This window comes from Brachycentrus maculatus, unplaced genomic scaffold (assembly GCF_059751285.1).
Source record: "Brachycentrus maculatus isolate JH-2025_06_01 unplaced genomic scaffold, ASM5975128v1 h1tg000320l, whole genome shotgun sequence".
In the NCBI taxonomy this organism is placed as follows: Eukaryota; Metazoa; Arthropoda; class Insecta; order Trichoptera; family Brachycentridae; genus Brachycentrus; species Brachycentrus maculatus.
In genome coordinates this window covers 202889-219220 of record NW_028281069.1, presented here as the reverse complement: position 1 = coordinate 219220, position 16332 = coordinate 202889, and the positions used below count along the sequence as shown (strand labels likewise).

At 32.7% G+C, this 16332-nt stretch overlaps 2 protein-coding genes across 2 annotated transcripts; both read right to left on the bottom strand.

Moving 5' to 3' along the window:
- Positions 1-318: 318 nt before the first annotated feature.
- LOC148304424 (retinol dehydrogenase 11-like) lies at positions 319-10526 on the bottom strand. Its single transcript, XM_088268335.1, has 6 exons — positions 10354-10526; positions 7301-7431; positions 4712-4910; positions 3917-4102; positions 3007-3116; positions 319-2120 (listed from the first exon to the last, which is right to left on the bottom strand). Exons 1-6 carry the CDS (start codon positions 10508-10510, stop codon positions 1923-1925), a joined length of 981 nt encoding a protein of 326 aa, XP_088124461.1. The 5' UTR covers positions 10511-10526; the 3' UTR covers positions 319-1922.
- Positions 10527-11049: 523 nt separating this feature from the next.
- Positions 11050-16332, bottom strand: IFT46 (intraflagellar transport 46). The gene is made up of 7 exons (XM_088268340.1): positions 16073-16332; positions 14319-14448; positions 13869-14028; positions 12632-12798; positions 12281-12384; positions 12067-12179; positions 11050-11611 (listed from the first exon to the last, which is right to left on the bottom strand). Exons 1-7 carry the CDS (start codon positions 16280-16282, stop codon positions 11341-11343), a joined length of 1155 nt encoding a protein of 384 aa, XP_088124466.1. The 5' UTR covers positions 16283-16332; the 3' UTR covers positions 11050-11340.

The following is a 16332-nucleotide window of genomic DNA, read 5'->3' as shown; positions in this document are numbered from 1 at the left end:
GACAGTTTAGCGAAATCGAATTTATACGCGCATCTAGCCGAAGAAAGATAGACGAAAGCACGAGCCAATCCAAGCCAATCATCCATTTTATCATGGTAAATGAAGTGCCGGATGGTAAAATTCCGTATAGTGCACAAACGCCTTAATACACCCTACGCCTGAACAATAAATAATATTATTTGTATTATATATAAATATATATTATGTATTATAAATAATATATATTATTATATTAATATGTAATATTATTTACAAATAATATTATTTTTTGTTCCGTGAGTTATTTGAGTATTTTGGAATTTTGAACAAATCTAGTAATTTTTGTATAACGATATATCTTCTTTGTATTGTTTAAAGCAATAACAACGAAAAATATTTCCTGGTTTTTTTATGATGCATCATTCTGGCCATAAGACCTTATTGTCGTATTAAGAGCGAGTAACACACATATAACTATTCAAGTATATATCACATAATATGTATTCATGGGTCGTTTGATAAGTATGGTAAAAATGGATAATCAAACAGAGATAAGGAGTTCAAATTAATTTTAGATAATCCCACCAAAGACATATCGCTCACTCCTTTCAAGAACGTCATAAATCAAATATTGTCAATTTTCAGTTGTGCATATTTTCAGAATGCCCAGAAAATGTACTATATCCCAGAAAAAGATGCATATTTTTAACTTAATATTTACCCACTACAGAGCAGAAAGTGTTGTTTTTGTATTTTGAAGAAAAGGTATTGTTTAATTATTTTTTAAAATAATACTAAATATTTTTCAAATGGAGAAAAAAAACCTTCAGGTTTTACCTCAAAAGATCTGTTGCACAGTAAAAAGTTCAATAAGTGGCTTGATATTTATTTTGAATACATTTCATTATATTTTTAAACTTTAGAAACATTCTCCTGAAAAATCAGGTTTTTCATTTATGACGTTCTTGAAAGGAGTGAGTGATATGTAGTTTGCATCAACAACAAATGTCGTTATTCCAATACATATTTATGTGATGATGATATCCTTATTAGACGATTTTTTACCAACACTTCATTTTTAAACTAAAAGAAGTCACGCAGGGTCAAGCTGGAGAATATGGTGGATGAGAAATGAATTTGAATGAGAAATGAGCAGTTTTCAGTACAGCCTGAGCGTGACTCGGGCAAATTTATGTTTTCAGCTTTTCAATCCAATCATAGATGGCTGTTGTGAACTCATGAGATTGTTGATATATTGCTCACTTTTTTCAACAACGTCATATATTGAAAATTGTCAATTTTCAGTTATACATATTTTCGGAATGCCCAGAAAATGTACTTTATCCCAGCAAAAGAGGCATATTTTTAACTTAATACTTACCCGCTACAGGGCAGAAAGTGTTGTTTTTGCATTTTGAAGAAAAGGTATTGTTTAATTATTTTTTTAAATATACTAAATATTTTTTAAATGGAGAAAAAAACCTTCAGGTTTTGCCTAAAAAGATCTGTTGCCCAGTAAAAAGTTTAATAAGTGGCTTGATATTTATTTTTAATGCATTTTATTATATTCTTAAACTTTTAAAACGATCTCCTGAAAAAGCAAGTTTTTTGATATATGACGTTGTTGAAAGGAGTGAGCGATATATGAGTTCCAAAATTCAAAATGGTAAATGTTACATGTGTGTAAAGTGGTCGCCGAACCAGCCCAGAATAGGTCATAAGCCCTGTAAATACCTAGACTTCCATATTCTTCTTCATCTATGCTGAGATGCCAAATAGGTTAAAAGTCTCTTGCATCGCTTCTAGTAATAAAAAAAATGCCCAGGATTTGTTTGATGAATGATATTTTACGAGTGTGATGTCACCAAATGCGTTGTGACATCATTCCATAGTTATTTTTACCAAACCCATCAAACGGTCAAAATATTTTTAACGCAGAACTATCAGTTATAGTGCTTTTCATCGGGCTGCAGCTTGACGCACTCCTCACTCAGGTCCCAGATCTTCTTGGCAAACTCTACATCTTTGGCCTGATCCGACATGACAGCCTTCTTGCTGTCCACAAAGTACTCCCCGGACACATTCTCCACTTCAGGAGACACAGCCAGGAACACGGTGGTCTGGGCACCTTCTTCCGCCGTCTGCAATAAAAACATCAAGTTTGTATTTCTGGCAAAAAGTTTTTTTTCCTAAGAGCACTTGTGCACTACATGGAATTTCACCGTCCAGCAGTCCGTTTTTTTTTAATAAAAGCGACTACGACAGTCTAGCGTGATCGAATTTACATGCACCGTGATCACGCACCGATCAAGCGCACCGATCTGAAGAAAGACGGACAAAAGCACAAGCCAATCATCCGTTTTACCATAACCGGACTGCTGGATAGTAAAATTCCGTGTAGTGCAAAGCGCCCTAAAAGTAAGTTTTTTGTTTGTTTTTTTTTTTCAGAGCATCATCCATTGCTTAAACCAGAGATTATTTAGTATTATTATATAGCTTAAACCTCTCAGAAAACATGGACTAACCATGTCATCAAAACAAAATTACGGAGCCAGAGGAGTATGGATGAGATGCTTATTTATTTATTATGTTGTTGTTTATACAATTTCACATTTTTCCATTTCATTGTACATGCATTCATTTATATATGATTAAAACGTGCCAAAAAATCTCACATGGGCCTATGTGTGGGAATAAAATATAATTCAATATATATATGGTGTGAAGTTAATTGTAACAATTTTAAAGCAGAAAAAAATGCAAAAACTTAAAAAAAAATAAAACAGTAAAATAAGTGGAAAAATAAGATAAACAATACAAAATGATGCATTTGCACTTTTAATTTCTGCTAGGTTAATTTTTTTTTTATGAGACTAATACTGACATCTGTGGACTTCTTTGCATAGTTTCATATATATTATGATAAAAATAACTAAAGTTAAGTAACATAAAACATTTTTTTAATGTGCGGTACTCTACTTTCTTACTCTTACCTTATTTAATTATTTTTATCCAAGAATAAATTACCTTATAGAAAAGTTTAATCAGTCCGTGGAGTGGAACCCGGAACCATCCAGGAATATTCCTGAATATTTCAGTCATCACTACTCCGGGGTGGTTTGAATTTGCCGTGACACCTGTTACAAGAAAAAAAATTATACAAATAAAAACCTTCAGGGTTATAACATAGATAAATCATCAAATAAATTCATCAATAAGCATATTTAGTATCTTATCAAGTAGTTCCGTTTCATATAACTGTCATCATAAATAATGTTATCTACATGACATATGATTTCATCTTCGTGTTGTTCTGAACAATTGAATTAACCAGTTAATGTTTTTTTTTCACAAAAATAGAAGTAAAAATTTATCAGGTTATTTAATTTTTTAGTCCACATAATTTAAAAGTTATCCAGTTCAACAACAAAAAAACAAAGCAGAAATAAGAAGAAATTTAAAACTTAAACCTTATATAAAAAGAATATAAAACAGAGGTTCCCAATCTTTTTTGGTTTGCAGATCTCTTAACACGCCAGATTTTTACATGGCTCCCTTAATGCATCAGGAAAACTTTTTTAAAGTTTCTTTTACAATTATTTTGAGAATTGGAAAATCCAAGAAATTTGGTGAATTGTTTAATTAAATATTTTGCGACACCTTTGGGAATATTGGGCTCATACTTTGGGAATCACTGACATAAAAGAAGTCTAACTATAATAATAAAAAAACAATAATTAAAAGATAAATTTGGTCATTTATCGAAGAATTTCCAATAAATTGTGATTAAAAGCGTGGAGTGGCAAAAGGCGAACTCAGTTCGGTTGTTTATCTTATGTAATGCAAACAAGTCGTACTGTCACATGCCAGTACACCTGTTCTGTCTGGAGAAATTAAAAAACTGATCAGATATTCCATTTGGTCACACTCAACATACCTTTTTCTTTTAGTCTGCGGGCGATTTCGTTTGCCATGAGGATATTGCACAGCTTGCTGTTGCAGTACACCACTGTATCTTTGGCACCCTTCTCCATGTTGATATCCTCCAGATCTATCTTGGCGAACTTGTGACCCATGGCGGATACCACCACCACCCTGCTTGGAGCTGATTCCCTGATACGTCCTGGTAAATAACAGATATAAACAAAATTATTCAAAATAAGCTAAAATAAAATAGAGTTCATGCATTCGTGGAAGCCTAGATGTAACAGACATCAATAGTAAGGAAGAGGAATTTTATATGCTAGTTATGATGAAGATCTGATCCGTGACGAGAGTCTTTTGTGACCCGAAAATGCCAGCCAAGCTAAGGAGAAAAGTCTACCAAGAAATTGTCAGACCCGCAATCCTCTATAACAATTACTCAAAGCAGCTAGAAATTGCTGAAATGTGAATGCTTAGATGGTCATCTAACCCTTATCCACACCCAATGGTGTAAAAGGCACTGCATCATATTGGCGCAGCGTTATCTTGATCCTTACTTAAATGAAGGCAAGGTGATTACTCCTGCGCTTCTGGGACCAGTCCAGGGTAATATTAAATAAGTATTAGAGTGTAAAATCTCTAATATTTATTTTCACCCCCCCTTGGGAATCGTACCCGGAACCTCTAGTATGCAGATCCTCATATTAGATACAAGAGGGTATTATAAAAAAAATATATATATTGGATAATTTATATAGTGCCACTTTCGTAAAATACTACCTCAAGGGCGCTAGTCATATATACATACCCAATAGCAGGTTCGTAAGCAGGAAAGGCCCAAAATGATTGACTTGAAGTCCAAGATGAAGCCCGTCTTCTGATTTGGCACTTCCCAATCCGGCAGCACCCGCATTGTTCACTAAAATGTTTATTTTACTCTCCGTCTCGAGAACATCTTTGGCAAATTCCCGCACTGATTTCAAGGATGCAAAATCTATTTTCTTTACCTGAAAATAAACATTATAAATTAATTAACGTTTAAAATAAGTTCAAGCATACCTCTCTCTCTGCCTGATTACAGTTAAGAAATAAAATTTAATAGAGAAACGAGTCCATTCGCCAGGAACTACACTTGGATGGCTTGACTCTGGCCAATATCTGTACATGACGGATTCTTCAGTTCTTTGGACACGTTGTGCGTGGTAATGAGGATACCCTGGATCGACTAGATGTAATTGGTGGCCTGGAGAGAAAGATCTCCCACATGATGGACCGATCAAGTTAATGCAGTAGCAGGCACCTCGGTGGTCAGAGCACTACGTGCAGCGCAGTCAAAGGATAACTGGAGAAGAGTCATTGCTTCCACAACGCTCAGATATGAGGACTAAGACGGAGAAGAAAGAAAAAAAAAACAGAGAAAGAAATGTGGAGTCTAATTTCCAAAATAAATATTTCCATGGCTTCAACTGTAAACTTGTGAGCTTCAATAATATACTGTCACCATTATCAAATTCTACAGGTTTGTAAAAAATGCACAAAATATTCAGAATTTGAAACATCAATTCTATTAAGGCATAATGGTTTGAAATTTTATTCTACTTTATTAGAATTTATAGAAATTGACTACTAACACATTGTTATCACATGGGTTTGTCATCAAACCCAAGCCCAATCAGTATGTATTCTAATTAGGGTCTTATACTAATCACAAGTAACCGCAAACCCAATTACAATTTATACAATATTTTTTGGCATCTCGCGCTCTACTAAAAGTAAGCAAATAGAACGCTTTTAAGCGCCTCCTGCTCTCTAATAACAGTATGTAAATGACGCTTTTAAACATTTCCTGCAAACAATGTGTTTAAAAAACCAATTCTTTTTCAATGTAAAATTTTTTCCCGGCTTCACTAACAAATGAAATTATTATTTTATGGAAACAAGTACTTAATCATATGATCAATAATCGAAATAAATGATTTTGTAATAGATATCACATTTCAGTAAAAGAGTTGTCCTGTGAGCAATGTTCTAGTTCAAGTATTACAATTATCTAACAGCTGATAAGGCATCATATAACTATACTAAAGATTCATCAGAGAGATAAAGCTTGCCTTTAAACAATAAAATTACTTGTGTTTTCCTGTAAACTGTTATATAAAAAAAGATAACCATTAATGCATCAAACAAAAAAAATGGTTAATTTTAAATAGTTTTTTTTTAATTTAATAATTTCGTGCTCAGGGACAAAGATCACTTGTGGAAAAAAAAAACAATTTGCCCTACAAGGTGTGGTCGTCTTGTAGATACTATACTATTTAAAAATAATTACTAAGCAACAAAAAAAAAATCTTGACATTTCTATAAAAATAAATCCTAACTCCTAATAACCTCTCCAGTAGTAAGATATTAATGATATTTTAAAACATCAATTGTTCAGTTAGTAAATCAAGTAACTACCAAATAAATGATTTAATTATGTTGTATCATCAATAGACGGCGTCGGTAGTCTAAATCCTGATATAATCTAGAAATATTTGAGAAATAATCACTACGCCCCGACCTTGGGGTCACACGCTATCTAACCTGGTATTTTATGAAGAGGTTAAACGGTAAATCATGATTAATGTTATGAAATGACAGTTGAATCGAATAAAAATTTATATTAATGAAAAATGAAAAGCAGATTGAAGTATGCCGATAGCTAAAGTCATTATATCATGTGAAATCAGATGGATAACCCAGTCTGGTAACCTAATTAACCAGTTGCCAGTTTATCCCTCACGTGACTCGGGCAAGGAGTTTGTAAATGCCCAGACTTCCATATTCTTCTTCATCTTTGATGAGATGTCTAAAAATAATATGAAAATAACTCCTGTAATTGGAGATAATCCAGATTTGTGAACAAGTATTTCGACAAACTCAAAATGTTGCAAGGAGTTTGTATTACATTGATGAGTCCGAGTGCTGCTCGGGCAAATCGTATTCTAACTTGGTGGTATTGATTTGCCCGAGGCAAATTTATTTAAGTATTTGTTTTTATTGACTAACCCGAGCAGTGTTCGGGTAGTCATGTTTCAAGTTATTTGGTGATGATTACCTGCATCGACAAATTTTCTTGCCAAAATTCGACTGTTAAGTGGTTAATATTTAGGGTCGTATATTAATCACAAATAACCGCAAACCCAATTCCGATCACTACAATATTTTTGGCGTCTCTTGCGCTCTACCATATCTAAAGTAAGCAAATGAATACTTATAAGTGTCTCCCGCTATGTACCAATAGTATGTAAAAGACCCTTTAAGCGTTTTCCGCAAACAATGTATTGAGACAATATCCTGTTTGATCTTTCAATATGAAACAAAAATTGAATACATATAATGCAAAATTTTTACTTACAAGCACTTGATTATTTCCAGACTCTTTTACAATTGTTTCTTTTGCTGTTTCCCCCTTCGTAGTGTCACGGCAAGCGATTATTACTTTGGCTCCGCGTATAGCGAAATCTCTCGCCACTTCATACCCAATACCTAGAAAAGACAAACAAGAACAAAATGCAATTGAATGTACGTAGTACGAACTTCTTTTTTTTAATTTTTATTTTATATAGTTACAATTTTAATACAATTTCTATACATTTATACATATCGCTCACTCCTTTCAAGAACGTCATAAATCAAAAAACTTGATTTTTCAGGAGAACGTTTTTAAAGTTTAAAAATATAACACAATGTCTTTTAAAATAAATATCATGCCACTTATTGAACTTTTAACTATGCAACAGATTATTTTAGGTAAAACCTAAAGGTTTTTTCTCCATTTGAAAAATATTTAGTATATTTAAAAAAATAATTTAACAATACCTTTTCTTCAAAATGCAAAAACAACATTTTCTACCATGTAGCGCGTAAATATTAAGTTAAAAATATGCCTCTTTTGCTGGGATATAGTACATTTTCTGGGCATTCCGAAAACATGCACAACTGAAAATTGACAATTTTTTATTTATGACGTTCTTGAAAGCAGTTAGCGATATGGCAAACTTATAACGTTAGTTTCACTGTGCCTCTCCAAAAAATAGACGGAGCTCTTGTGCTTGGAGAGGGACTTACACTCAAGGTTTATTGTTTTATTTGATTAATGGTATAATGGTCTTTTTGTTTTATTTTATATTTATTTTTTAAGATTTACATGTAGTAAAAACCCTTATCCGCACCCCAATGGTGCATAGGGCACTGCGTCATATAAACGCAGTGTTATCTTGTTCGTTTACACATGAAGGAAAGGTGATCGGCGCTCCGCTTCAGGTACCAGTCCAGGGTAATATTGAATAAATATTACAGTAAGAAAATCAGTCATATTTATTTGATCCCCCTCGGGAATCGAACCCAGGACCTCCAGTACGGTAGCCGAGCGTGCTGACCATTACACTACGGAGGCGGACAATTTTAGATTTGTTTAAAGATTTACATGTAATGGGCATTAATTTTTTTCCTAATAATTTTGATATCTTTTTTTTTTTCTGTAGGGAGTTTATTGAAATATTTAATTCCCAATGTTCTCCCAATAAAAAATGTGTTCATTAATCATAAAAATTTGAGGACCTACTCTTTAAGTATCTTGCCTTCTATGCAATGAGCACTAATTTTTATTTTAACACTGCGTTTGTATGATGTAGTGCCCTATGCACCATTGGGTACGGACTTATCCATAAGTAAGACTTAACCCTTAGGTTTGAATGAATTTTTATTTTACAGAGCCTATTCTGATTTTCGTCTTCCCTAATTCTGATTTCAGATATCACTTAATGTATACAGTAAAAAAAATTGTAGCTATGTTATATTGTTCTCATATACGTAAAACTGTACTAATTTTCTCTCATTATCATTTTCATATCAAAATCCATACATGTTTAGGTACCTCGTGCGTGGGTATTGTGCGGGAAGCCAAAGCAGGATATTTAAAAGAAATGCGTACTTACAGTTTGTTTATTGAAATAAATTCTTACACTTTGGTTACGATTTGATATTAACTTATTATAATTTATCTAATAGATTATTGAACTTTAAATTAAATAAGAAGCTAAAATATACGTCCTTTAACAACCCAGCGATACAGGCGAATCTTGCCCCCGCGCTCCGGTTGGCTGCTTTTGTTGAATCCGCTCGGGTTGCCAACTTGGCAGTAGCAATAGTTCAGTGTTGCCAACTTGGTAGTAGTAGTGGCTACCCGCCTACACATGTATAGGCGCCCTTGAGGTAGGTTTTTACGAAAATGGCGCTATATAAATCATCCAAAATTTTTATTATTATTACGTATATGAGAACAATATACGATGAACGATTTTTACCCATGAACTTTATATTTACAAGCATAATCATAATTTTTTAAGAAATTCGAATTACAAATTTTATGGATTTCAAACATTTTTATTGTAATTTACCAACTTCGTAATTTGGAATTTTTACTGTACTATTATTGTATGAAAATTCATTAAATATCTTAAAAAATTCAAAATTATCATTCGAATTTTTTATATTGTTTTTTGATAAAAAAAAACCTGAAAGATCAATCCTGTTATCATATATCAGGGATATTATTTTTCTGCAATATAATTTTTTTGTGTGATTTCATGATTTAATGGAGCTACTGATATACAAAAATTGTTTCCAACATTTTGAGTGTGTCCAAATACTAATATAAGAGTTTCTGCTTAATAAAAAGCTTCTTTACATCTCACCAATAGATGTCTCTAGTGAAGTTCTAGTGATTCAAGAACAAGGTTTCTAAATTGGTTCATATATATAGAACTTCCAAGGATTTGAGTAGTTTGGTTGTCAATAATGGGTAGAATTGGTGAATGTTACACGTATGTAAAGTGATCACTTAAACCAGCCTATGACGGTCGTCAGCCCCGTAAATGCCCAGACTTCCATATTCTTCTTCATCTTTGATGAGATGTCAACAAAATAATACAAAAATTGTTACAATTTCGATATAGAAAATACCTAAAATATTTATAAAATTTTCCGAAATATCCAAAAATTATATTGTTTACCAAAATTGTCTTAGGTAATATTAGTGTGTGAGTTAGCCATGTATCGCTGACTCATTGTAGTTATATAATAACAGAGATAAAATATCTTACATGAATAATATATTTCCATAAAATTGACACATTATGTCAATAGAAAGATAAATTGAAATACGTTTGGATGAATGAACTCACATTTAAGAGATAGTTTTGGGAGTTTTAAGACTAATTGAATGGTTTAAATCAAAAGAAATATTGGTATACATAAATAGTTGTGTCGATTACCAGTACATTGCATTAAACTATCTATTATCTATTATCGAATTTTGGTTGTTTACAAATTATTTTAGTCTTGCCGATTTGTTTACATAATAATAATGACATTGACTAAAGCCGACTTTCTATAAATATCTCATACCTGTATTTGCGCCGGTGACAATAGTAGTCTTTCCATCAAGCCGAATACTTTTGTCGCACATTTTCGAAGACATTTTGTTGTATATTTTAAAAGCAGCCAACGCACCAGTAACACTCGCGACCGTGCCGTAAAACGAAGGAGAAGCTAGAATTGACATTTCAATACAAAACGTAAAACGCAAAGATAACTGAGATAAAAGCAAAGATAAAAAAGGTTACTGACATTTACAAGTGTTGCTACATCAAAAAATAAAACTCAGAAGTAAGTAGGACCAGTGTAAAATAATATTTCCAATAAATAATCATTCCGATTCAGTAGGCTAGGCCTTGCCTCTTTTACAAGACGACAGGTTCTCGCCACTCAGGACGTCCACTGCTGACATCCATAGGCAGTTCTTATCTGAACTTCGGTATGTGGACCTGACTAGGAAGAATGCAAGGCAGCTGGCAGTTAACAGAAGAGCCTGTTTGTGGAGTCCACATGCTCCACATAGGAAGCGGATTCGATTAAGTCGTAGAGGAATCATTTTATTTATACTTACCCTTTTATAACCAAATCCATGACTTGGTTTTTTGAAAAAAAATCATAAAACCAATTTCTTTTTTTAGTAATTTATTAATGAGAAAAGTAAAAAATATATTAGATAAAATGTACCATATTAAGGTTTTTTTGGTGGTGTAAAATATATAAGAAAAGTGGTGTCTTCATCAAAATTATATGAATTCATTCTCAGTTTTTTTTTTAATGTAAACTAAGTAGTCCATTAACTATATTTTTGTATAAAATACATACATCTGCTAAGGACTTTTTTTTATAAGCTTCACACCATGAATTGTGGCTCAGTATTTAATACCTTAAATAAATAATAAGTGAAACAATAGCAAAAGTTTATTAAGATATGCTTATGTAAATAAAAAATTATAACTCAAATATTGCACAAAAAGCACACAATCCAAATATTTAAGAAATAATAAACTTATGCTTAATTTAACTCTGAGCACTATCTGATTTTAGCCTATCCTTATATAATTGTGAATTCTTGATTGCAGAGTATAGGGTAAACAAGACGTGTAATGCTTGAACTTTTCCATTGAGTCCCAGCTCAGGATTGGTAGGAATATCAAAGAGGCTGCAAATTATGTCCACATATTGGCTCAACGAACAGTCCAAGGTTGCCGGAGGGAACCCAACTTCGTTAAGCTTATTTTCCATTGCTTCTGGCCACTCTTCCATCAGTGTGTCTATATCTGGCATGGGTCTAAAAAATCAAAGATGGAGAAAAATATAAACCAGTTAGAGAGCAGAAGCTTTTATAAGCTTTTAATGCTTATGCATTCCATTTGCTTACTGTTGGTAGAGCACGAGAAGCCAGAAAACATTGTACAGATCGTAATTAGGTTTGCGATTACTTGTGATTAGTATACTGAGGGTTGGGTGGCAAACTGTCTTGAGTATAATTAGGTTAGGAGTTGATGAAAAAACCACCCACAAACAATGCGTTAATAGTACATAGAGCACTGCATCGCATCAATGCAGTATTGTTTCCATTGTTTAATGCATGAAAGCAAGGTCATTCCTGCGCTTCAGGAACATTGCTAATATTTATTTCAACACCCCTGATAACTAAACTCAGGACTGCCAAACACGCCAACCATTTCACTATGGAGATGGACAAAATTGTAATTCCAGTTCATTTTTATTTATTTTTCTTACTTAGTATAATGCACATTTGGTGGGGGCTTCGATTGATGTAATTCGCTGACATCTTTTATCCACCTTTCAATAGCCTTCCCATTCTTTTCTGCATTCTCAATTTTTTTGACAACCTAGAATATTATTATTATTTATTTTCAAGTCTACATGAATAAGAAATTCAGTTACAAATTAAAAATGAAAGATATAAACATTTAAAAAAAACATAATGTACCATAGTTTGTTTTGCTGAATTGGATTTGGTAGCTGCCCTTAACTGCAAGTGAAGAAGTGCGGGATCACTTTGATTTGGTGACGGTTCATCAAGAACGATGAGGCCTAGAATGAATAATTGCCGATGAACTTAAAAACAAATGCTAGAATGAAACATAATTTACAAATAATCAAAAACACATTACATGAAATGAAATACAGTGCAAAACAAATCATTTAAATGTGTTTTATCAATCATATGAAAATACAACAAACTTACAAAAACAAGTTAAAACAAAAGTTAAATAAGTAAAAATTAAAAGTGAGAAACAAGATGAAGGTGGAAAGAAGACTCACTATTTCAATTCCTTACCTAGTTCACCAATTTTATCCAGTGTTTTCTGAGACAAACTTTCTCCTGCAAGATTACACTGCGGAGTAACCACTTTTATAAAGGCATCAATGTCTCCGACTGCCGGAATATAGTCAGGGAGGAACGGCTTCAATTTGAAATCAATATCTATCTTTTGCGGTGCATATCTGCAAAATAAAATGACAAATATAAATCAAAGTTGGATTGACAAATGTAATTCTGACTGTTAAAATCATAAAAATAGACATATACATACGCGCATGTATAAAGTGATCACTTAACCAGGCTATAATAGGACAAAAGCCCTGTAAATACCCAGACTTCTATAATCTTTTCCATCCATTCATATACTTTGGATTTGTTTGGATCAACGCGACCGCTTTGTAATTAAAAATAATAATAAACGACTTCGGATGGAAAAGGTGTTTCTACCCGTTCGGTCGATTGATGCTTAAGGACGGGAAGGGTATTTTTACCTTCTGCGCCGGCCTCATTTCAAAGCAAGAAAAAAAAAGTTATCCAATGTTTTTACATTTTTCCACATATAGATTATTGCTCAACAATATTATTTTTGGCAAATGAAGGAAATTTAAATACATTTGAAATTATACTAGATAAAGCAATAAAAATAGTTCTTAAGAAAAACAGATATAAAAATATAGAAAAAAATAAGAGAAGAACTAAACTGGTTATCTATAAAAAAGAGACATAAATTTAATATGCTGATCTTTATGCATAAATTTTTTAACGATAAATTACCAAAATATTTTAAGGATAAAATAGTTTTAAACAAATTGTCATGAACATATTACTAGAAATAAGGATAAAATAAGGCTGCCATTGTTGAAAAAACCGAGTCACAAAATTGTTTAATGTATATATAAGGGTTTGAAAATGTATCATGAGATGCCTGAATGTATGAAGAATGAAAAGAGTCTGAAAGAATTTAAAAATAAATGTTTTGTTTACTGTAAGGATATGTAAATATATGTATATAGATTATGTTAATTAAGTGTAAATAATAGTTTATATTAGTGTATAATATAAGCTAGCTTAAGTTTTTTTTTTTAAATATGAAAATTATAAATCAATCTCTTAACTATATATACATAATTATCGAATCCCGTCGCCAGCGGTCCGCGGGTGTAAAAAATACTCATCTAAATGTGTTAACATTGTCTTATTCTTACTCTTCTGTTGTAGAGTAAATAAATCAAAGGAATGTCGCTTTGGGTACCTCAGAATGTGTTGAAAGATCTCGGCTATGTCAGGGCTGACATCGAGATCTACGAACTGCTGGGGATCGTATGCCCCCTCGGCTGGTATGACCATGCTAGTCCTTCCGCGGACCCTGTTTCTTCCCACTCCTAATTCATCCAAATCATTGCTGTCCGTTTCTGAGTGCACAAAATAACAACAGATAAATGTTAAATATGGTCAGTCATTTTATGACATTACACGCTTTGAAAAAATAGTCAAATGTCAGTTACCAGATTGCATGTTTTTAATTTTGTTATAGTACCAATTAAAAAAAAAAATAGCACTTGCCAACTCCAATACACTTATGATGAGATGCACAAATGTGGAAGAGCCAAATAATGTTTGCAAAGACAGAGTATAAGGCGTTCTAGTTTCTCTGCTTACCCCTGTAGAAGCAGCGTGATAATAAGTTGATTAATAAGTTTACCGGAATTATCTGAAGAATCGCTGTTTTTACTGTTCTGTTTAGTTAACTCATGCCTTTCTCGAGATACTTGCTGGGACAATGGCGGTCTTTTTTCTGTCATTCTTGTGATGTTTTGAGGCTTATCTGGAGGCTAAATTATTCAATACAAATTAATAAAAATTATCCAATTCTGTTTTTTTTTTTAAAGTAGGTATATTTATTTTTGTATATCTATAAAGGTGGAGACTGACCTTCACATTTCGTCGTAACGTAACACGTTACGATGCGAGCATTCAGGCAGTCAGTACAGCGAGCCGAGCGCTCCATCCATAGTTTCAGATACTCAGTGATGCTCGACACGAGCGATATTACTACGAAATGCTCTGGTCAGTCTGCACCTTAAGCACCTAAGCATCAAGAAGCGAAACCCATCTATGCAAACAGTGTTTTAGGATAAATCAAGTGGCTTGAACTATGTATGGGTGAACCAATCAGCAATTTTAACCCGTAGGGACATCTAAGAACTGGTTTTCATTGTCATAATTCCAGCGAGCTGATTTTCTAGCTACATCTCTCCACAAATTTTCGCCTTTATTTACGTTATTTCTTTTTATTGTTAACTCTTTGAACCCTTAAGGCCGGTAAACCAGCTTTATTTAGTAACGCATACTGTATACCCTACGGCCTGGAATACCGGCCTGCAAAGAAAAAACCGAGACGATACTTTTGACTAATTGCGCGTCATCGCGAGTTCGAGAGGGGGAAGAACTTGTTTGAACATGAACTCAGATTAATTTTGATTAATTTTGATTCGAAATTTCATTTGTAGTCAAAATATAATTTTTTGGTCAAAAATTACTCAGGAGCTCAGGTTAGGGTACTTGTATAATGAGCGCTTCAGGGTTCAAAGGGTTAATTACTTTAATTTTATTATATAATACTATAGTTGTAAAAAATATATCGGTCACTCCTTTCAACAACGTCAAATATTGAAAAACTTGGTTTTCAGGAGATTGTTTTTAATGTTTTAGAATTTAATGAAATGTAAAACTGTTGGGTAATATATCCAAAATAAAACAAGGTTTTTGTTGGATTCAATTCTACATTTATTTATGAATATCTTAATATGTGATGCGTTTCGTCTTAATGAGTCAGTGTTTGATAAGAAGACGAAACGCGTCACGTATTAAGATATATGTACATAAATAAATGTAGAATTCAATCCAACAAAAACCTTGTTTTATTTTGGATATTTTACCCAACAATTCAATATGGAATTCTACCAACTGTCTGCAGTTACAATATATAATGAAATGTATTAAAAATAAATATCATGCCGCTTATTGAACTTTTTACTGTGCAACAGATCTTTTTAGTTAAAACCTGAAGGTTTTTTTCTCCATTTGAAAAATATTTAGTGTATTTAAAAAAATAATTAAACAATACCTTTTCTTAAAAATGCTAAAACAACACTTTCTGCCCTGTAGCGGGTAAATATTAAGTTTATTAATTAAGCTTTTGCTGGGATATAGTACATTTTCTGGGCATTCCGAAAACATGCGCTACTGAAAATTGACAATTTTTTATTTATGATGTTCTTGAAAGGAGTGAGCAATATGGCTGACTAAGTATTGCACCCATCACTTAGACAAGCTGGAATTATATAAAATGCAATTCCACCAAGAAATGTCAGTCTAATATACTTTTTTTTTAATGTTTAACAAAGTTTCCGCCAGACATTCAAAATAAAAAGCATTGTTTTATTTCATTCTTACCTTATTTCTTGAAGGGAGGTCATTTATAAAACGTTCTGGTTCTGGAGAATCAGAATCGCTTAAATCGTCATACATATCCATTGTTCTTTCATGCTTAGCTAGAGGTCTTTTTTTTGGCAATTTTTCTAAAACCTCGCTCCCTTCCTGGTCGGAATTACTTGGACTCTTCACTTCGGAGGCATTCAAGACATCGATAGTTTCATCATACATGATTCGAAGAAATTATTCACATCAACAGAATATAGAATTCAATAGCAATA